A 24,840-nucleotide genomic window follows, 5' to 3' on the forward strand; every position below is an offset into this window, starting at 1 on the left:
TAATTCATTGGCTTTCAAAGAGTTTTCGAAATGTTGCTAAAAGAAAACGAAACCCGAGAAGAGAAACAATCATATTGGAAAGAATTAAACAAGAGGAACAGTATAAAACAAGCTTCATCAAAATCGGTTGTAGAATAAGCAAAAAAAAAAAAACCCTTGTTGTACTTTCTATGGGGATCCTCAAAGTGGCAAACATGCTTCAAAATGGCTGATTTTGTGGACAACTCTCCATTTGTTTTGTACACAAATTTTCAGATTTTCCCAATTATTTTTTCAAATTGCATCTTGCATCCTTCTGGGCATAACATTTGTCTTGGAAGAATAAAATTAACACCCAATTATGTCAAGGTCAGGAGGAAATGATGTTACATAATAAAGGGGAAAATCTGAAAATTTGTGGACAAAACAAATGGAAGGTTGTCCACAAATTTAGCCATTTTAAAGCACGTTTACCAATTTGATACCCATAGAAAGTGCATCAAGACCTTACACGTCCATAAAATGCTCATTTTCGATTTTCATGAAACTTGTTTTTAATTGTTCCTCTTATTTTACTATTTCCAACAAAATTTAGTGGGTGTATTAAACTACATCAAGGATTAAAAGGGGCATTTAATAAAAATACTTCAATAGGTTTCACAATAATTATAATATATAAATAAACTTAAAGCCTGTGTATAGCTTTGGTAAAGGGTCAATAATGTGATTGATAATCGAATATTATCTAATATGACAGTCTTACTGAAGCGTAGAGACCGTTAGATATTTTTCCAACTGCACTTCTCTGAGAAAATTTCAAATATTCAAATCTTGGATATATAGCGCCCTCTCTCGGCGTTGTCGGCGATGCTTGTTTTAAATTTAAAAAATGGGCATTCAAGCACTTATTTTATAAATTTAGTGATTAGATATCCAAAAGTTACAGACAAAGAACATATCTTGAAAGTTTCAGCCCATTCCATGATTTGGAATAGGATTTAATTGAAAGACAAAAACACACAGATATTTTGATTTGATCGGGTGACCCGATCAAGTTAAATTTCCATGTAAAATCGCAAAATTTATTATGTAAAACACATTATCATTTCATATCCTCCACATCATAACTGTTATAGGGCATATCCATTCATATTAGCTAGCAATGAATTGGAATAGTGATAAGTGCATTTTGGTGGATTTACCAAAACTATACACAAGCTTTAATATTCATTTTGGATGACTTATTGATGGTTCTGTGGTGGTAAGTCACATATTTGTTTACCGAATGACTGATTTATGAGTTGAAAGAAAAAAACAAAAACAAATGGATTCATACTTGACTTGGTCGACAGGGCAATCCACGTTGATAGCTGATGATCGATATATGATACGCAGAACCATACAAAGTACAAATAGATTGAACTATTTAAAAGACAAAATGGAAGATATGATAAACAAATATGAACATCATTGAACTAATGACTCACAGTCAAAATGCTGAATAAGTGCAAGATCCACTTTTTGTAACAACATTGGTGATAACAGTATAGTCCTTGTTGAATAAATAAACACATCATAAAATTTTGTAATCAACACCATAGCCCATCATCAGCAAGGTCAACATCACCATCATCATCATCATCATCATCATCATCATCATCATCATCATCATCATCATCATCATCCTCCTCTCATCATCACCACCATCGTCTTCATCATCATCATCATCATCATCATCACCACCATCATCATCATCATCATCACCGCCATCGTCTTCATCATCATCACCATTGTCATTATCACCAAAATGTAAATCATACATGTAGCTTACGAGTATAACGGCGATCACTGGTCCAACAAAGGCCCAAATAACACTTGAGCCAGGCTTCAGCCAACACCTGCAAACAGACATACGGTAAATTAAATTAAAAATAGATTCAATTCATTAAAAAAAAAGAAACACATGCAGAGCCTATTAATATTGGAGTTCTAAGTGATGTATCCACTTATCATAGAACCATTATCATAGAGCATATATCATCTTAGATGATGATTAGATCCAACGATCAGAGATCTCATTATCTAAGACCCATTATCATAGTCCTATTATCATGGATTCTACTGTTACAAATCCCATTTACATCACGGATTCAGATCCCATTACCATGGATTGGTGTTTTACAGATACCATTATTACATATTGTATTATTACAGATACCATTATGTATTTTTCACTGTCACAGATCCCATTATGATAAATTCATATTCCATAGATGCCATTATATAAGAAACCCCTCTGTCACGAAATTCATTATTTTAATCAAATTATCATGATTATATAGAATTATCGTATATCAACTTTTATTGATCTAATTTACATGGATTTCATTTATACAGGTTCCATTATTGATCTCAAAATCAGAGATCCCATTATCAAATAACCAATTACCATTCGTCCTGTTCTTTCTGAAGGGCGAAATGAGCAAAGGACTGATGCTTTTTAGTGTCATACTTATTTTTCTATTGATTTTATAATAAAACACTCTTTATTCATAATGCTATGCTTCATATTTGTTCAGTTGTAATAATGGTTCAATCTTGTTTATTATCATCATGCAATATAAGAAATGCATTTGAATTATCACTGTAATAATAATTTATAACCACCTAGAAAAGGTGTCATATTGATGCATGTATACAAATATACAGTGAGATGGTTTGAATTGTAATGATTGTACTTACATTTCAGATGTTCCGTATTCTTTATACCTAATGCCCACAGAGACAGCGACTACAATGATTGGAGCACCCCAGCCAATGATTAAATAGTATATCTGCTTACTTCCTTCAGATCCAAATACCTAGTTTTATTTTTACAAATGTGATGAAAACAACAAAATTGGTGTTAAAAATACAAACTAGTATCATTCCATTACAATCTTGCAGTGATCATCTATTTCATGTCGCAATATATCAATATCTGATTTATTTCTAGGGAAGGACAACAAATAGAAAATTAGCGATTGTTGCTGCTTTGAGAAGCAAAACTATGATCTTTTTAAATGTGAGTGCAACTTAGTGCTATTTTCATATGAAATGGGTAATATATTTATAATTAATGTGGACATAGCTTATGCTATGTTTTGGTGTCATGTTTTATTATCAAAGGTACAAAGATAGGATCCCGACTTTTGGATGGAAAGCCGTGCTTGTTGTTTATGTCTATACTCATTTCCTACCAAAATTATTTGGCACATGTTTTTCTTTCACTTAATTAACGCTTATAAGTGAGCAATTTGCAATTATTAAAGCTCTTTTGTAGCCCTTTGTCTCCCTATCTACAGCTGTATTGTGGTAATTCTATCGCCCTTTTAAAAAACGATTTGAAAACAGTGAATTTTGCCAATAGATTTCTGAATAGGCGTCAATTCTGCATGAAAACAGCTATAAAACGGCACTTCGCATAGGTTTGCTCAAAGTGATATTATTTCTACTGCATTCAGTTCCAACTCTGTTGTTACAACTGGCGCAGTTATGTTTAAATGAATTTTTTTTGTTCTTAAATGTATTGTTTAACTTTGTGAGCAGCCGATTTAAAAAATTATCAAATCAAGATGAAACATGTGTACAAGTGCCTGTATTAGAACTAATAAACCCTGAAAACAACCATTATTGAAAATGAAAAGCTAAATCTACAAGGCAAACCCCGATTTTGTAAATAGGCGTCTTATAGACACCTAAATAGTACAAAGAAGTGTATGGGATGAAATTAAGATGGTGTTTCCGATCACTTTATATTTCAATTTTTGAAGCACTAAATAATTATTTTCGAACGCAATTTTTTCTGGGCTTCATTTTGTAACAAATCACAGGCACAGGTGACAAGTGTGACCTTCTAGCTCAGATTTTTTAAAAGTCAAACCAATGTTAACCAATCACTTTAATACCTTGACAAGCATGAGGTAAAGATGGATCCCTTCAATTAGCATCCAAGCAAAAACAGCAAGGTAAAGATAATGCAATAAGGCGGCAACGATGGTACACATCACCTGCAATAGATAAAATGAGACAATATATTAATCACTGAATATATATAAGTGAGCCCTTAAGGAAAGAAAACAGTGTGACCACAGTTTGTTCACATAGTGGACCAAGCATGTGATGATATCATTCACACTGTGGACACCTCGACAGTGTGACTCTGTGTTCGTATGGTTGACTATGTGATTCACACTGTTTAAAATACTCGAATGTAACAGTGTTTCAGATGGTTTCACATCGACCTCTACAATGTACATGCAGGAAACTTGTTCTTTTCAATAGGGTAAAATCTGTCCTGTAACATGAAACATGGTTACTTAATTGATGGCTGTTTGATAAACAGATATAACTAAGTTCAGGTAGTTAGTATTAGAGAAAATTCATTATCAAAACTTTCGAAACATCCTTGGCAATCACATCGGCCTTCTGTTTTAAAGATACCTGTAATAATAACACATTGAGCCGGGGTAGCCACATCAGTTCTGAAAACTAATATCATAGGGAGCCCTGCTTAACGTGATTATATTATCATGAACCCGGCTTTGGTTGGGTTGCCCTCAATCATTCAAGGAATTTCTCCTACGAGGTACCAATTACTATTCACAACCCGGTGGAGAGTTGCAAATTTAGATAAATGCCTTGCCAAAGATCACAAGTGCTGGGGTGGGATTCGAACCCTGAACCTTAAGGTTCATAGTCCGGAGAGACTTGTCCACTACACCTCCTTATGTGCGCCAACTCTTACTAATGCTCTAATGATGTACAGGTGTACAGTATTTGTATAAATAACATGATCATGATGACACGATTTTAGTACTAACCGGAATAGGAGTGCCATAGTTGATACCGCCTAAGAAAACAATATAGGCCAGAAGAAGTGCAATCATCAAGTTCCGATGAATCATATTGCGTTCGGATGTGCGCAGGGCTCTGAAATAAAAAAAACATAAAACAATAAGGCTCAATGATCTGAATTCATTATTTGCAATCAACTTTTGTTTGATTCGCACAAGTTGGTCTTATATCGATTGGTCTTATACGAGCAGGTTCTTATGTCAGCAGCAGGCATTTCCATTAACCTTTTTACAATTACGTTAAGAACGACTGGTGACCCTCTCTTCTAGAAAATGATTTACACCAATTTTTCATTCATGTTGATTTAGCTCTTGAGAACTAGTCATTCATTAAGCAACCCGTAACTTACATCCACCTTTTATTGTAAAATAAGGTCTTATACCAGTTGAGCTTATACCGGTTTGTCTTTAATACATCAGCTTATCTTATACCGGTTGGTCTTACGACAGTTGATCTTCTCCCAGTTTCATCATGCTTCATTCAAGTTTGTCTACATGTACATGAGTTTGATATATACCAGTTGGTCTTATATCATCTGGTTTTACATCATTTAGTCTTATATGAATTGGATACCAGTTGGTTTCATAACAGATGGCCTTATATTGTTTGATCGGATCCCAGCTGGTCTTAATATCAGCTGATCTTATACCAGTCGGTTCTTATGGTCTCATATCAGTAGTTCTATACCAGTTGGTCTTATACTAGCTGGTTTCATAAAATAGTTCTATACCAGTTCGTCTTGTACCGGTTGGTTTCATACCAATAGTCCTATACCAGTTGGTCTTATACCATCTGGTCAAAATGACAATGTAAGTAAGGGGGGGGGGGCAGGGGGCAGACTGCCCCCCTAACGAGTCACTACCCATGCAAGTGACGTACCCCTGACCCCCCCTGACGAGTCACAACTGACTCCTGACGAGCTGCAAGTGGCCCCCTCTTTTGAACTTGGCGACCTTTTTTTTGCTCTTCAATTTTTTTTCTGGTACGAAATTCTTTATTTGTGGTTGAAGACCTTTTTTGGCTTGTTAAATTTTTTGGCGGACGAATTTGCCCCCCCCTGGAAAATCCTGGGTACGCCACTGATTTCAAATCCATCACTGCACTAGTGACCAACAAAGGCTGCCGGTTATCAGTGCGATTTCTTCCGTACCAGTGGACCCCTAAGATTTTCTTTATTTCATCAGTCCACTTGTCTCCCCCCAAAAAAAAATATCAATGGCATTTTCCCCAAGAATAATATGTGATTACAAGGCATCACCATTTTGAAAATGGGAATTGAATATGTAACATACAAATCCATGATTGATTATATTGATATATGACTTACCCAACAGTAAAGAAAATAAAGAGAGCTATGACGAGACACAAGATGGATAAGCCAATCCCTATGTAGGTTAGAATGGTCATTGCCAGTGAATCAGCCTTGCTTATCTATAGGACAAAGATAAAAATAAATAAATACTTTCTGTCAGTACATCTTTTCATTTGAAATTCTTCAAGAACCTATACTTGTAGCTTTCTCTACCAACGGTGCATAGAAAAGGTGAAAGTGTGGGGATATGATAGAGATGTCTTGATGTTGAGAAATCTAGTACAACATCTCAAGTTTCAGAAAGAATGAAATTAGAGGACCAATCTAAAACTTGTTTTATCAAAATCGGTTATAGAATAAGAGTTATGGAGGTTTAACAAACTTCTGTTGTACTTTCTATGGGGATCCTCGAATGGGCCAAATTAACGTGCTTCAAATAGCTGATTTGGTGGATAACTCTCCATTTGTTGTGTACACAAATTTTCAGATTTTCCTCATCATCTGAAAATTTGTGCACAAAGCAAATGGAGAGTTGTCCACAAATTTTGAAGCATGTTTGCCAATTTGAGGATCCCATATAAAAAGTACAACAAGACTTCTTAAACCTCCATAACCTGCTTATTTCATAACCAATTTTTATGAAACTTGTTCTTAATTGTTCTTCTCATTTTACTCTTTCCAATAGGGTTGCTTCTCTTCTTTGGTTTTGGTTCCCTTTGAAGATTGTTTTTTTCAAAAAATAGTACTATAGGTATTAATAGTACCTCAAAGTCAACGACCTGAACCAATACAGCAAAGCTGGTTGTATGTCCACATATGCAGTTCGTTTCACCCGTCAATTGGATAGTAATGCACCCTTCGTCGGTCCATTCCCTAAAATGATAAGTAAAGTTTAAAGAAAAATTGAAGCTCAATACATAGTAATAATAATGATTATGATAAAAATAACAACAACAACAACAATAATAATGATAATAAAAAATAATATTAGATAGCCAAGACACATAGACAAGCGCGATTGTTCAATTGCACGTCAGGTGATATGATCGATATTAATGTATTTTACCAGCCGGTCCACCTTCGATGAATATATTGACCAACTGGTCCATGAATATATTTTTCTACGTGGATAGCGCCCTCTTGTGGATTAGATGTTACTACAAGGAAATAATAATGATAATAAGAAAAAATATAATAGTAATAACAACAACAACAATGATGATAATAATAATAATAATGATAACAATAACGTCATATTCTAGCCAGGATAGCCACTTCAGTTCCGAAAACAGTTCTTCTAGTGTGAGCTGCTTAATATGACAATGTTATTATCATGATTATAGGGCCCCCGGCTTTAGCATGGCTACCTTGATCTGGCCCTCGAGAATTCGAGGAATTTCTTCTTACCGGGTACCCATTCACCTTACCTGGATCGAGTGCAGCACAATGTTGGTAGATCTCTTGCTGAAGAAACACACTCCATGGCTGGGAATCGAACCCACGTCACTTAGATTGAAAGACGAGAGTCGTAACCACTAGACCACAACACCCCCACGATGACATCAAATTTGTTCCAGATAAATCGTTCCAGTTTATATCTTCCGACTGTCATGACTTAGTCTGCAGGCACAGAACCTCATTGGAACTTTGATCAACAAGTGTGCCTCCACGCGAAGACTAGCACATACAAAACTTTAGCCTTCAGTACACAAGGCATGAGTAGGCTGCACATTCAGACCCATGTTTCGAGTGAAGGTTTGCCCAGCAGACTAGTCATGACTTGAGGGTCTATGGAATTTCTCTTTCACGGCAATATCTTATTTCAGAGACTGTCATTAAGCTACACCCCATTTATCACATTCTTCACAATGAACTTTAGATATATATAAACGGCAGTCCTATGTATTTCAAAACTGGCTTTGATAAACATATCTTATTATTCATTCATTTTATTCCCCCAAAGTTAAATTTGAAACTGACCATCAACTTACTACTCATTCAATACTGAACAGAACTTACTTTTCCTCATTAAGCCACACGCATGCGCTCTCCGTATTCCGGCGGCGGGATGCATTTTGACTTGGTTCCACTTCCTACAAAACAATGAACATAAAATATTGTATCCTTTATTTGAACTTTTTGTCAAGAGAGTGTGCCCCTGCTATATGGTGATAATCAGAAGGTAAACGTACCCGACTCTGATTTCCCTGGGAGCCGGGAGATTGATAGTGCCAGTCACACAAATCAAATCAATTAAGACTATTGTGCATAAACATAAACAGCATTTCACTTTACCCATCTACAAACTTAATTCAAATTTATTTCCGAAGCTGATTAAAAAGTAAAAATAGTTGTACGAAATTTATTCGTCCAAATTAAAGTACGGTCAGATATCATCATCACCATCATCATCATCATCACCGTCTTCTTCTACTACTACTACTACTACTACTACTACTACTACTACTACTACTACTACTACTACTACTACTACTACTACTACTACTACTACTACTACTACTACTACTACTACTACTACTACTACTACTACTTCTACTACTACTACTACCACCACCATAACCATCACCACCACCACCACCATCACCACTACCACCACCATCATCATCATCATCATCATCATCATCACCGTCTTCTTCTTCTACTACTACTACTACTACTACTACTACTACTACTACTACTACTACTACTACTACTACTACTACTACTACTACTACTACTGCTACTACTATACTACTACTACTACTACTACTACTACTACTACTACTACTACTACTACTACTACTACTTTTACTACTACTACTACCACCACCACCACCATCACCACCACCACCACCATCATCATCATCATCATCATCATCATCATCATCACCGTCTTCTTCTACTACTACTACTACTACTACTACTACTACTACTACTACTACTACTACTACTACTACTACTACTACTACTACTACTACTTTTACTACTACTACTACTACTACTACTACTACTACTACTACTACTACTACTACTACTACTACTACTACTGCTACTGCTACTACTACTTCTAACACTAAATATTTCATGCAGATCGTGTAGATGTTACAAATATGGTATGAGACCATGGAAACTCTGTTGCCGTAGATAATGAACTTTCTATGTGCCCAAAATTGGGGTTCTGTGGTGCTTATAAACATCTTAAGAATCTAAGACAGCCGAAGTGAAAGATGACTGAGGCATTGGGATTGTTAAAACTTACGCGCTTGTTCTCCCACCGGAACTCAACTGGAATAGAGTAGGAACTTCCATCAACAAATACTGTGAGCGAAAAGATGTTCGAGTTTATGAAGTTCGAACTTGAAATCAATGTTTCTCCATCACTGTCATAAAAAATAAACATCAATATCATTTTCATTTAAATTACATAATCCAAATCTGGGGGTTCATAACACCATTATCAAGATTTTCATCGAATATTGCTAAACCTTACGAAATAACTTTGCTATATATTATCAAATTATGGTGAAGTTTTCAGTGCCTGACTCGGTGAGCTTTACTATCTTTTAAGATAAAAATATTTTCAGTCCAGAGTACCCATTGAGAAAACATCATTCTGAGTATAACTTTTTTGGGGGATTTTTTTTCGTCTCATTTTATGTACATTAAAGCAAGGGGAAAAGTAGTTGAGATGCTGGCCCTTTGAGACCCCCCTCCACTCTCCGCGCACCATCCACTGCACGTTTTCCTCCACATTGCACTTACCCACTGATCGCGCAACCCCCGAATTTTACCCTCTCCAGGACTAAAGGAAAAAACTGTTTTTAGGCCTACAGTACATCAAGTTTGATTTTTCCATAAGCATTGTGATTACAACTTTTTAGAAATAGAACTTTCAAAAGTAAACGTTCTGATTGTTCTATATAACTCACTTACTTAACAGGTGCAGAGATATTAAGATCTGCAGTTTGGTTTGTTTCTAGGAAGTCCTCTGTCTCAATAAGCAGGGCTGTAAAGCGAGCTACAATGGTAAAAAAAATGATTGAAATAAAATATGAAAGACTTTTTTAAGGGGGCCCCACATTCAGAAAACAGTGAATCCCTGAAAAAATAATTATCTTGAGTAAACAATCAGAAATAATTTAGTTTTGAGACATGGGGCCAGAATGATATTTTAGGGGGGGGGGGGTAAATTAGGAAACGTCACATACAAATTTCATCAATTAGACCTACATTTCTAAAATCTATTATAGGGTATTAACGATTTATGATATGTGAAAAAGAGATCATTGATCTCCAATAACCTCGGGAATTGAAACAAATCTTTTTTTTGTAAATATACATAGGCCTATATATATATATATATATATATATATATATATATATATATATATATATATATAAATCAAAGAGTTCTTCGTCGGCGTCATAAAGTAGAAACAAAAGAAGACTTAATAGAAACGCCGTGAGGAGACATAATCTTCCGAATGTGCTTGAATTCTGCATTGTTATAATAATCTCACACATATCATTTAATTCGTTCAGGGTAGACGTCGGTCGCTCCTGGTACTGCCTCCCCTTACTGCGTCATCACGAGGAACCACTGTACATACATGTAGCACAGTCACTTGAATTACAATAACTTTCCTATTCAATTGAACAACCATTATGCTTGGTACATGTGGGGGGGGGGGTACTCACTTTGGCCCATCGGTATTTGCGGATCATGATCAGTTCGAGAAACTGGTGTCACTTTTTGTGAAAAATCTTTGAATGATTTTGACCTGAAAAAATGCCTTAAACATTTAGCCACCTTTTTTAGATCTTGATAAATTGACTTTTTTGTTTTTTGCTTGGATAAAACAAAAAAGACTAATCATGGGTCACTATGTATTCAGCGGGGAGGGGCATTTTCCCCAAGCTGGCACTTGTTTTGCCTCAGCTTCAACTTTCAAGTGGCTTGGTTAAGTTGGAGCCAACATCGCTAAGTAGGCCTATACAATATGCCCTTTCTTATTTGCAGTGGGTTACTCACGTGGACTTGTTGGTGCGCTTTCAGTGTCATTCCCCTCTGATGATTGTGCACGCTGAAGAACATCTTCGATGACTGACAGGTCAACCTTGATGTTCACCGGAGCCACCACACCCTCGTCCCCGGGGCCGTTCTGCCCTTGTCCGCCAGTGGGGTCTCTAGGAAAGGTAATCTCCAGTTTACCGTCTGTTTGACTCGTGTCCGGTAAAGGGGCAGACAGGACGACTTAAAACATGAAATAAAAACAGTGGATACATCTATCAGCATTGATCATTCAAAGCATTCAATAATAAGATGATCAAGTGGATGATTAACGAAATCTGTAGTATTCATCCAGCGACTTCTTTTCAGGAACAGCAGCAGACCAAAGAATTACCAATTTCTGAAATACAGTGGGTACTTGACGAGACAGCGCCCTGGTCAGCATTAGTGACCTCATCGTCATCTACATCACTATTAAGATCATCATCAACGTGGCGTCATCATCATCATCATCATCAACAATCATCATCATCATCAACAACATCATCTTCATCATCATCATCGTCATCATCATCATCATCATCATCATCATCACCATCAGCATCATCATCATCATCATCATCGTCATTGTCATCCTCAGCGTCATGCCATGTACCGCAGAAATTTATATCGGGGGGGGGGGGTACGCGCGAACATATTTGTCAACAGTCGTTGGGGCCGTTTTGCATATCCCCACAGCAAAAACTAAGGGATTTCGAACACACTTTCGGTGACTTTGTGAAAATTTTCAGTAAGAATTTTTTTGAAGTGGGATCTACCCGCTTCATACGGTCATGACCACCGTCAAAATTATCACCAACATCATCGCCATCATCATCATCATCATCATATATCACCACCAACATCATCGTCATCATCATAATATCAACATCATCACCAAAATTATCATCATCCTCAACGTCGATCACCACACACTGTCACCGGCATCAAAATCATCCTCACCTTCATAATCGTCATTATCACCACCATCATCGTCATCATTATCATCATCGTCATTAGGCCTACATCACTATCAATCATGGCCATCATTAATGACCACCATCAATACAGGCCTATCACTTCCTTATCACAATCCCATTATCTAATCTCGACAACGCATTCCACTCACCAACATTCTCCGTTTCAGCGACGATGGTGGCGTTGCCAGCCTGGGCAGTGACGACTCCGATCGCCTGTTCGACGGCCAGAACAGCTTGAGCTTGTTGATTTGCAATACGGTGATCTTTATTCGACGACGCACTATCTGTATTAGCCGCTGCCGTGTAAGGCCCAGCTGGGGTGGTGGTGTATGCATATCCTTCCTGTGTAGCAGAATGGTAAATGAACTGTCACTGAGCGATTCAATTGAAGTTGTGTCAATAATTTTCGCTTAAGCTATTAGCACGTATACGATAATACAATAGGAACCAATGATTTGCATTATAGCTTGTATTTAGTATTTGGCACTTCCCGATTTTTTTCCTGCTCTTTGTTTAATGGAATATATGGAGCCCGTTTAATAAAACTTGTTAAAATAACGAATTAGCAATAACTTTTAAAGCCACTGAAATCCAAATCTGATTGGCCGAGAAAAGTATCGTGCATTTATTATTATAACAACTTTTCAGGAAAAGGGACCCTGGAAGATTTATCGTAAGTGTTTGCGTAGAAAAGCCATTATTGAATTCAAATATGCATTTCTTGACATTAAAATATATTTTTTTCATACCAATGAAAAAATTTTTGATATAAAAAAATTATTTCTGTAATGCTAAAAAAAAATAAAAATTGTCGTGATTTTTATTTGTCATTTTTCCATTGAATAAAATGCCACTTTTTTGCATGCCAAAAATTGAAAATGACTTCAACATCCAAATTAAAAAAAAACTCAGTTTTCACACAGGCCTCTATGAAAATACAAACTGCTCCAGCAGGTTTGAATTTCGAATGCCAATACAGTATGGAATATCTAATCTTATGCCGTAGTCACACAGATTTAGCCCCAACAATTTCAAAATTTCAATCGTGTTTGTCTGTATGGATTGCATTTCTTTTGTGGCGATTCATTTATTGTAGTCGTGGTTTGTTTTGCTTTCTATTTTCTTCTGTTTAAATCATATCTACTTTGCGGTCAGAGAAGAATTGTCTTTTCAGTTTCAATTATAAGACAAAAATAATACTGTGTCATTTGAATAATTCGTCCCTAATTCCTTTCGAAAATGTCATATATAATTTAAAATCATTTAATTTGTTGTCATGTCATTCCCTTTTAGTTTTCATTATTTCATTTCGTTTCATTCAATTTAATTCAATTAAATTTCATTTCATTTGACGCCATGTCATTTCATTTCAGATTCTTTTATTTCGTTTCGTTTACTAAGGCAACGTTTAATTTCGTTTTTAAGAAAATACAGATTAAGTAAAACAGTATATCAAGTCATATGATAAAAATGAGTGTGCAATCGCTTGACTCTTTTAACGACATGTATACCATTCATTTGTATGGCAGCTGATATTTATATAACTAATACAGGCCTACGCATAACATCGACCTTATTTCATACTCTTCACTGATTTACTAAAGTTTGCCCTATAGTACGTACGGCTCCAGCTTATGTCTACAACGAGCTATTGTTTTTTATTCAACTTGGCACGAACTGTTTGATGCGTTCCCATGGTTACTTACATTTTCTTGTGGTATGATGGCGTACGATATAGCACCCACAACCTTTGAGGCGACTTCAGCCAATCCCTGTAATAAAGCAATATTGGAAGGAAGTTAATCCATGCCTACGAACAAAGTGGTATAGATATGAGACGTATTTTTAATTTTCATTTTTATTATTATTTATTTGATTAATATTATTATTATTTATTCATATATTTATTTATTTATATATTTATTTTTCATTTTTATTCTATTTTTATTTTTATTCTATTTATTTATTTTATTTTTTTATTTTTATAATTATTACTATTTTTTTTTGAGGGGGGGGGGGGGTTCCCCTAGAACTGCTCCAAAAACTTCACGACCAAGAAAACATTACAGAGTAGAACGAAAGGAATGTATAAGAACATATATATTACCTTCGCATGTTATATAAACCACTCCGCCAACATCAGAATCTAATTTTATAACAACGTATTTTTTTGTTTAGTTCTTGTTCGGTGTTTTATTTCATTGCATTTTTTTTTAAATTACCCCGATAGGCGGCTTCATAATAGCCTCCTTCAGACGTTGGGTCATTACCGTATGAAAAATTATATTATGCATGGATTCACATTCCAAAGAAATTGAACCAATTTAGTGAAATTGATCCTGTCACGAAACAATCGTAGGCTGTTTTGGTCGGCGGAACTGGGCTCAGAGGGAGCCCAGTTGGAGAAAAGGTAGGAGAAGTGCCCGTTTGGACAGAGTTACTCCGACCTACCTCCTTGGTCGAGGTAGGTCGGGGGTAACTCTGTCCAGACGGGCACTCATCTCTCCGAGCTACATGTAGGCGAACTTCAATCACTAAATAGTGCCCATTCCTGAATATCAAATGCATGCAAATACATGTATTGTGCTTGTTTTTGTCTTCATTTGGTCCAATGCCAATTCGTCCAATTGCCAACTCGTCTACTATCATTTGGTCTATCATCAGTTCGTCCAATATCCACATGGCCTAATTGCCATTTCGTCCACTCACCATTTATTGTAATAGGCCTAACCAGTTAGTCAAATAGCCATTCAGTCAATATGGCTTAATTAGACTATGTGTTTTTTTGTAAAAGAAGTGACCCCCCGAATATTTGACCAACTGGTCATGAGATGAAATGGTCATAGACGAACTGGTGATTCGACAAGTGATGATTGGACCAAATGGTTGTTAGACGAAATGCTGATGGACGGAATGGCACTAGAATACATGAAGGACTCGCCGATGTGGCGAGTGGACGAATTGTGAATTTATCCTGTGCTCTAGTCACACCATTAAAACACTCTGGAAAGCGATCGATAGTATGATCGTTGGAAACTGACGGTACCTTTGATTGGTCTTCCCCGTAAGACAAAGATTGATGATTGAATGGCCTATCAAGGTCATCGTTACATGCGCATTTTGCTCAGTAGATTTACGAGGAACCAATCAGAATTGCTCTTTCATATTAGCGATTAATCAGTGAGGGTGATATTAGGGGCCCATGAGCCTATCATGATCATCGTTACAAGCGCATTTTGCTCAGTAGACTGACGAAGAACCAATCAGGATTCCACTTTCAGAGTAATTTCGAAGGTGTGGCTGTAGGTGGAACAACTCACCTGTGTAAGATTTTTTGCTAGCTCCGTTTGGTTGGAAAGGTCGAGGGATTTATTCTCGAAGGATTCAAAGGCGTCGAGGAAGAGGACGACCTCGTCATTGGTCAGGTTGGTCCGTGATTGAATGGAAGGACTGGACACCGTAAGACCCTCGGCGATCTCTAGGGTGTCGTTGGTGACGCTGAGCTGGAAGGTAGCGGGGGATAGTTACAGAGCGACGGGGGCGAGGAGGGGGGGGGGCAGCAGGAGGATGATGATGATGATATGTAGAATGGGATTCATACCATGGATGAGATAGAAAGAAAGAGAGAGAGAAAAAAAAACATGTGGGTTTGATAGGAGATATAGCGATAGATAAAGCAAAAAATATATATATCACGGTCGTGAGAAGGGTACTAATGAAAAAGAAATGATAAGATAAATATAAAAGATCAATGGGGCACTATGGGGAGACAACAGTCCATTTAAAATAGGATACGTATAGGCACGATAGGAGGGAAACAGTAAAATGCGATACCTTCAATAAAATGAAGGCTTTTACCATCAAACCTCTTAAAATTATTTTGGCAAAATATCGTCCATTTTCTTACTTCTTTTCTTTTTATTGATCGTAAAAAAGGAAAAGAAAGAAAAAAACTTGAGCGCGATGGGAAGGGGGGTTATTTTCTTGATGAAATGTTTCATTCCTGCAGTTTTTCTTGCGTTTTGAGGAGTGTAAGTCGTAAGGCACTGATTATGTCTTTGAGGCGCAAATTTTAGATAATGCAAGACCGAACCAAGACAACGTTAAAGTATAGAAGCTCTTTTCTGTCATTAAGACGCACGAATAAAAACTAAATAAACAATCTGGACGATCGAAAAGCCTATCATTGCGATTAGTAAATTTACATGGATGACAGTAACTTGGTAAATCCCATATTCCAATGATCTGTTATCGTGTTGAAACAGACTAAGCATCTCAACCGGATATATCGGTAACATGCATCCCGAATATGCGACTTCAGAGGGTTTAGTATTCAACGTGAGTGCACGAGGTGAAGAGACCCATTTTTCTTTACAAAATGGTATTAAATAATTAAAAGATCAAGGCAATATAAAAGGATCTGACAGGTCTCAATACTGAAGATAACATCACTGAAGTGTGACTTTTATTGGTACTCAAGTAATTATCATATAAAAAAGATAGCAATTCCAATCAGCTTAATGCATCGAACAACCTCGTCAATTTCTCCTGTCCACTTCACCGATTGCTCTTTTTTATCATGCCAATGCCAGCGATTGTCATGGAAACGTTTTTAGTGTCGCTCCGTGTTTTGATCGACTTTCTTGTATATTACGATGCATTGCGATATGACTAGTATTTGAACAGTAAACAAAAGAGATCCACCTTTCGAAGCAATGATTTTGCATCGTAAAATTTAATGAGAATAAGGATTGGACTATAATGCATTATGATCATTATGATTACTACACTCTAAAAACAGAGAGTAAAATTTATCCAATATTGGACAGAAAGGGAACATGTATGCTTGCTGGGTAATTTTTCTCCCAACATTAGGCAAAATGCATGTTTGAATGGCAAATTCCGACGCAACATTGCATAAAATTTACAAAATTATTTGTAAATTACTTGTAAATTATCTTTTTACCCAACAAGCATGCATGTTCTAAATTTACCCAACGTTGGGTAAGCTTTTATTTTTAGAGTGTATTATTGTGAGTGATATCTTATTATTATAATAAGTATTACAATACTCATCATTACTACTTTCAACGCTTCAAGACTATTATCATTGTAATATAAACGGGCGGCGATCTGCAGAGGGTGGGGGGGGGGGGGTCCTCCTCGAATCTCGAATTTTGCACAGCGGGCTATAAAGGAGATTGTTGGCCCAATTAAGTGACCAACTATCTTCTCACGAAATCGCATGGAAATTGAAATTACCCAAGCAGCCCCTACGAACTGGACTGATTGATAAGAAGAGACTGAGAGTTAGTTCGACACTTGTGTTATTCATGGAAAACGATGTAAAGTGAAATAGATTGATGCTATATTTACGACGTTCCGCACTGATCTACAAACATAATTGAATAATTTATAATTCATTCATTATTCAGATAAAGAGCATTTCCGATAATTGCGTTTGTTCAAGAATACCAGAATACATTATTGTAGGTGGGTATCCTGTATCGTTTCTTATAATTTTACATTATTATTCATTTATTAGGAATTTAAGCCCCTTATGATATCCATGAATGAAAGAAAATCATGGGTACAAAATGATACTTACGAATTCTCCCCTTTTGCTTTGCCATACATTTAATTCAATTAAGCAATGTGCAATGTGAAATCTGAATATCAAAAGTAAACAATTTATCTATACAATGCTTTATTACGATAGTAAGCGAATAATACATTGAAACCTCCACAAAAACTACTAATTATTGATGGACATCGATACAATAATGGATTTTACTTTATAACTGTGAAATATTAAAACTAATCAAAAGTACTCGACTTATTATCTCAATGCGAAATTCAACTTCGAGATACGAATGTTATTATCGCTATTCTGCCCTTGTTTTGATCAATTAAAGTGCTTAAATTTGTCATTGTCAATTCATTTAGAGGGGGGAGGGGTAGAATAAATATCTATTACCAAGTTATTGAGGTACTCCAGGGCTGGGTCTATGTCCTTGCCTGAAAAAAATAAAATTAACAAACATTCAAACAATAACATATTTTAAATATCTATAATAAGAGATCTATCTAAAAGATATTACAAATAAACCCCATGTCTAACAAAGATTTGTAAAACCTACCCCAGTATCTTTAGGTCATCTGGAAATTATGAAATAAATTAAAATTATGAAAGGAAGGGGAGAACATGGGACGGAACTGTGAGCTCGTGTGAAAACAACGATGGAAGAGAATAATCAATGCAATTTTGATTTAAGAAATAAAGAAACTATAAAACCCTCATGAGCATTTGAATAATGAGATCACTAATGATATGGACACCCTCCAATCGTCAATGCGAAGAGCATATGTATGACATTACTGTTATTCATATTTTACGATTTTATTTTTGAAAGTTTAGACACAGGCCAGTATTCTGAACTCAGATTTAAATTAAACCCTGGTTTAAAGTTGTGGTTTAACTATGTATAGCCAATTGGGACACAAATCCCTAGTAGTACATTATACATATCCAATTTATTATCTCATATGACACTCAAACTGTTCACAATGAGGGAGGCGCGATAGCTCAGTCGGTAGAGCGGGGGATTCGTATTCCGGTGACCCGGGTTCGATTCCCACTTGGTGCGCTTGTGCCCTTTGGTAAGGCATTAATCCTCAGTACCAGGTCCTTTAGATGGGACTTTAAGCCGTCGGTCCTCTGGTTGCTTGCTTACAAGCATTCATGCTTTCTTAGCAATCAGGTAAAAACAGAATCACCACCACCACAATTGTCTTGGAATGAAAACTGAAGTATTTTTCCTCATTATGAGAATCAATAGGAAACAATACATTAAAAAAATACAATATAAACATTTTTTTAATTTTTGGTTCCCGTAATTTAGCACAGAGTTAGACCGTGGTCTAAGTTAAACCTGGCTTTGGAATACGGGCCATAGGGTCTACATGCATGAAAAAAATACCGTAGAAATAAAAGATCGAACAATAAATAAGTTCCAACTGCAAACAATAAGGGGGCCCGGAATTTTAATCAAAGGGCAGGAAAAGGAGGGGGTGGGGTATGTGCCCCCTTGGATCCCCTTAAACGGCATCTTACCAACTTCGTTGCAGCCAGTCATAGACAATCTGAAGCTACTACTGATCGGGATCGACATGAAATGGATGAAGAGATAGGATGCCTTGAAGTACTTGGTCTCATTGTGGGTGAAGACATCATCCGTGAAGTTGAGACGATTCCATACTACTGACAGATCATCATCGTCGGCATACTCCTGTATCCACGGCGATAACGATGATACAAACTGCATGCTTTCTTATTTCACCTAAAACCTAGTTCCCGCTGTCACGACTCGTGCTACGATTGAAACCTTGCTCCAAATCGTGGAGTTATCGTAATGATCGTGTCAGATCTCATCAGATCGTCAAGGCTGGTCATTGTAATCGTTTTGATTTTACACACTCACACCCGCACACAGACACACACACATACACACCCTCACAACGCACACCCTCACACACACAAATTGAAGCTTCAAAATTTTTCGCGATCAGCGGAAAGGCCAATCGTAACGCACGACAGTGGGAATTAGGTTTTGTCGCGTACTGTCTAAAATCACAAGGTAATCTAAAATCACTTGGCTTCACATGGGTATAAATCTTCATACAACATTTCAAAGAAACCCTCGAAATCCGGCATTGTTTTATTCAATCAGGAATACCAATTTACATCAATACAAACTACATCGGAAGAAATGTTTGGTGTTGTGTTTAAGGACTGCACCAAAACTCTCTCTTTTTTCTCAGCTAATCCCTCCACTTCTTTGGAGATCCCTGGAGTCCAAATGGAATATACATGTATGTAATCACAGATCCGATATATCCTAAATTCACCAGCGTTTTGACATTGGTTTTGTTTGTTATTTCCAAAATCTCGACACTCTTTTGGGTTCTATTCAAACTTCACAACGCATATAGTGTATCTGACGTGTATTGAGGGTCTGGCCTTCTCCCAACATCAATGGGTGATGTTTGGAAACATATTTATATTTTCGAGTTTTAGAGGATTAAGTACCTTCATTGAATTTTTTTTTTAATCTGCAGTGTGGGACCCTACTTACTGCCAGAGCATGCAATATTACTCCAAGACGAAACCCTAAAAAATAATGATACCATAAGCAACATTTTATGCTTCGTAATAGTGTTCACTTTAGCGTCCAAAAGAGCAGCCATCTTATCGCAGCTATTAAATGACCGATTAGCTTTAAAAAATGTCAGGGTGATTCCTGTTTGAACTTAAGATGTGCAATCATGATTACAAAAAAAAAACTGTACGAGAATGAGAAAGTTTTTTTAAATATTTTGAAGGAAGGTTTGATAAAAAAATCGATCGAAAGATTGACAACAGGAAACAGGAATAAAAAATATATGTGCTGATGGCTTCAATTCGTTTAGGTTTTTTTTAATGATTTATGTATTTATTTTTGTATTTGGAAAATTTCTCTTATGTTTTTTATTTGACACTGGAAAAAAAAAAATATGTTGGAATTTTCTGTAGAAGTTTATTCTTGATGCATATAATTATCATCAATGTTATTTATAATTATGTATTGGAAGATGTCTGACATTGTGTTTTATTGTAACATTCATGAAAATATTATGTTTCAAAGTTCTATTTGTTATATATATTTTATTTTGTATATGAATTGAAGTTGTCAATAAAAACTACTCAATACAAAAAAGTACATGTATGTATTTAGTTTTATTTTGTTATTTGTGACTTTATATCGCAAGCAGGTTTCCTATATATCTGGTGCAAAAATTGAAAGAAATGTCATTTTGTAAAAAAAAAGAAGCTAAAATCGAAAAAGATATTTGATTGTACCTGCAGTGTATCAACAGACAAATCACATTTCACATCCTGTCCTGAAACTGACAAAAAAGCCCCGCCAATGTAGTAATCATGAACCATAAAAAAGTAAATTTATGTATTTTATGTTATATACCATATGGAAAAGCTGGTCGCACATGACAAATCCCCCCCCCCCCCGAAAAAAAAATAATGATAATAATAAAAATAAAAAATCAAAATCTATTCCAAAATCTTTCTTAATCTTTGAAGGATTTTCCCCAAACCTTGAATAATATTTTTATTATTTTTTCTGGTATTTTCACAACAAACCTTTTTGTCAGGGTGAAATTCCCCATTTTTGATTAAAGGTAGTGACAAAAAAATGCTGATACGTACCCCTGGGGTGATGTACTGCCAGAGTAGGGTATTGATGGTGGGTTGATCGGTGCACGGAACAGTATACCCATAGGCGAACTCGAAGTACACATCTTGACCAGCAGTAGCAGTAGGGGCCATATCCTCCAGCCTCACAGTCTTCACCTGGAGACAAACATTTCAATTTGATTGGCTAACTTTTAGTCACAAATAATGCATGATAAAAGCTAGCCTTTGGACAAGGCTTCGTGACTTGGTAATATTCTCCGTCAAAAAGTGGCTGAAAGGAGATAAGCGGTCGAAGGCGAGAACTGGTGGAACCCAGGTGAGCGCGAGATCAAACAACCGCAGATGGCTTGCTCGTTCACCCTTAATAGTCGCCCAGTGTTTTATATACGCGTTATATCAGATACGGGGCCTTGTCTAAAGGCTAGATAAAAGTTGGCTACACTGATCAATGGTGTTACACTCTCTCGATCATCACTTGCACACCCATCACCCACACTTTTAGCAACTTTTGTTTTTACCCGCACATACATATACATGTACAGCATACTTTCCCCAGTTGCTGTGTTTCCAAACACACAGGCCGTTGTTCTGAAGTCGGTTTTAAGTTGTGGTTTAACTATGGAAAGCCAGTTGTTACATAAATCTATAACAGTAGAGGTTCAATGTACCAGCTCATTTGAATTAAAAAAATCATCAACTGCCTGGGAATGATTAGTACGACAGTTTCCACACCATTAAATAATTCGTAAAGAGCACAGTAAACATGAGAACCATTCACTGTAAACAAAATTTTGGACAGCTTGGCTTCCCATAATTTTAGCACAGAGTTAGACCATGGTCTAAGTTAAACCTGACTTCAAAATACGGGCCACACAGTTTAAATGCATCTACACTCACCCCTCATTATTTTACCCACATTATTCACTCACTCACAAATTCTGAACCAACTCAGCTTAACCTGTCTCACACATTTAGTTTACTTATCGATTCAAAACGCTCGCAAGCTATCCAATTGACCCAATTATACCCACGTTCACTAAACCCACTTACACTCACTCGCCCACTCACTAAACACTCGCTCTCACTCAAAAACTCACCCGCTCCCCCCAACCACCCGCTCAGTCACACACTCGCTCAAGCACCCAATTACACCCTCACCACACACACACACATACACACACCCACTCGCACTCTCACACCAACACTCACCGTTTAACGACTCATTTCAACATTCACTCACCCACACACACATAAGAAAAGATTCACTCACACATTCACTCACTTAAACATTCACCGGCTCAATGAATCACTCACTCTTTTAAACACTCATTCACTCAATAAACATTTTAACTCACTCGTTCATCCCTGCTAGAAATAACACAGTACTACACAGTGTGATCACATTAAAAAAAATATCATTCATACTGTTAAATGCTCGGTGTGAATATATTTTCACACTGTGGATAACTCGACAGTGTGATTGTTCACTGCGTGTTCACATTGTCGACTATGTGAATATGTGATTCACACTGTTGAAATGCTCAAATTTAACAGTGTGGAGGTGATTTCACATTGTGTTCCACACTGTGAACACACTACACTGTAGTACTCTGTGGTAAACTGCATTATTTCCAGTAGGGATTAATTCATTCAATTTTGGGGTAACATGTATTTTTTATCTTGCAATATTTGTGCTCATTTCTTTCAAGTAATTACAAAGTAAATTAACATGAAAAACACCGTATATGGTGCTGATTTTCTGGATGTAAAATTGGCTAAACAAAAACAAGTTACTTGGACAACTATAGCTGCCAATGATACGAGAGGGTTATGGGCAACTATAGCTGCCAATGGCTCTTAAAGAGTTATCTCTAGCAATTCATTCTTCAATCAGCAAACATCGCCCACTCATTCGTCCACACCGACACCAACACTCATGCTCACTTGCACATCTATAACTCAATAATGAAATCAAGATCTTACCAGTTTTCCTCCATCAAGATCGACAATGAAGTAGAATTCCTCGTTGCAAGCTTCGTTCTCGAACTGGATCCACTTGCCATTAGCTGTGAAGGATACCTTTATCAAAAATGTAAATATCAGGGTTGTAATGAAATTTTTTTTTCATAAAAAAATAAAACGGATTTTATTGTCTTAAAACGTTTTACCCTTTTCCCAACGAATTATAAAATTTTTGGTAAATCGATTAAACTATACATTATGATTTAAGCTTTTGATGTTCTAAATACTTTTTTGAGTGAGTACATGTTAAGAGAAGAATACAATTTTGTTTTACTGAATTTCCAATAAAAAAACGATATTTCCCCAATTAATAAAATAGAAATAGAAATAAAAAACCCCACTAAAGTACATTTACGTGTAAGTAGACATTTTCTAGGTTTAATCCTCATTCATTATTATACACATTAAATGTACATGCAGTCCCCGCGGGGGGGGGGGGGGGGCGACAAAAATTTGCACAATGGTAAAAAATGACATTGTCTATAGGTTATAAATGCTTATCAATATGGTTTATTTCATTCGAATCAATTACGCCAATTTTAGTGCATGGAATACAGATTTAAGTTTAAATCTATAAATAAGCCTTTGATCTGCTTATTTTTATTGAAGAACTCTGATCAACTGCATAATAGAACAAAATCAGTATAATTTTTTCTTATTGTTTTTTTAATTGGATTATTGTCAATAATTTACAATTATTAACAAAAAGTATGAATAATGATACAGATACAAATTTTTGCGAAAATTCACATTAGATTTACACATAAAATCACATTTTTAAGCTATTCAGGGTCTGACCTACGCTTGAATAATACCATAACCGCATACCCATACGTGCATCCCAAAAGTAGTCAAACGATATGACGTGGCCTTGTCATGTCATGGATTTAGGGGGCAATTAAGGTCCCCTAGTACTGTTAGGGCTAAAGTTTACTAGCTGATTTTCTTATACTGTTTAAAGTACTTATGTACATTTTAACGAATGGCAAAGTTTCATTTGCTATCGCATGTTCCTCCAGAGTACGATGTCAGTTGTACAGTCTATTTGTAAAATATTGTTATGCTTGTGCAACACTTCCACTTCATTTAAATACTACTACATGTATTATGTTTATTTGAGTTTAATTCTAATAGTGTTTCTAAGGACAAGTCCAGCCCAACAAAAAGTTCATTTGAATAAAAAGAGAAAATCAAAGAAGCATAACTGAGAATTTCATCAAAATTGGGTGTAAGATAAGAACGTTCTGACATTTTAAATTTTACTTAATTCAACAAAACGTTAAATGCACGTCCTGGTCAGTATGCAAATGAGGAAACTGACTACATCACTCACTCACTATTCATTTTGTAT

At 36.2% G+C, this 24,840-nt stretch overlaps 1 protein-coding gene across 3 annotated transcripts in view; it reads right to left on the bottom strand.

Moving 5' to 3' along the window:
• Positions 1-24,840, bottom strand: part of LOC121431071 — a 49,157-nt gene that overhangs the window by 13,568 nt on the left and 10,749 nt on the right. For all 3 annotated transcript variants that reach the window (XM_041628544.1, XM_041628543.1, XM_041628545.1), the window contains exons 3-20: positions 23,451-23,546; positions 21,480-21,623; positions 19,332-19,506; positions 18,195-18,235; positions 15,538-15,720; positions 13,924-13,989; positions 12,367-12,559; positions 11,220-11,441; positions 10,121-10,205; positions 9,447-9,567; positions 8,207-8,280; positions 6,952-7,060; positions 6,203-6,306; positions 4,842-4,950; positions 3,927-4,028; positions 2,722-2,840; positions 1,811-1,877; positions 1,316-1,401 (exon numbers count right to left, since the gene is read on the bottom strand). In XM_041628544.1, coding sequence (XP_041484478.1) covers positions 1,316-1,401; positions 1,811-1,877; positions 2,722-2,840; positions 3,927-4,028; positions 4,842-4,950; positions 6,203-6,306; positions 6,952-7,060; positions 8,207-8,280; positions 9,447-9,567; positions 10,121-10,205; positions 11,220-11,441; positions 12,367-12,559; positions 13,924-13,989; positions 15,538-15,720; positions 18,195-18,235; positions 19,332-19,506; positions 21,480-21,623; positions 23,451-23,546 — 2,096 coding nt within the window. The remainder of the gene's footprint in view (positions 1-1,315; positions 1,402-1,810; positions 1,878-2,721; positions 2,841-3,926; positions 4,029-4,841; positions 4,951-6,202; positions 6,307-6,951; positions 7,061-8,206; positions 8,281-9,446; positions 9,568-10,120; positions 10,206-11,219; positions 11,442-12,366; positions 12,560-13,923; positions 13,990-15,537; positions 15,721-18,194; positions 18,236-19,331; positions 19,507-21,479; positions 21,624-23,450; positions 23,547-24,840) is intronic.

Source organism: Lytechinus variegatus, chromosome 17, assembly GCF_018143015.1.
Source record: "Lytechinus variegatus isolate NC3 chromosome 17, Lvar_3.0, whole genome shotgun sequence".
NCBI classification, from domain to species: domain Eukaryota; kingdom Metazoa; phylum Echinodermata; class Echinoidea; order Temnopleuroida; family Toxopneustidae; genus Lytechinus; species Lytechinus variegatus.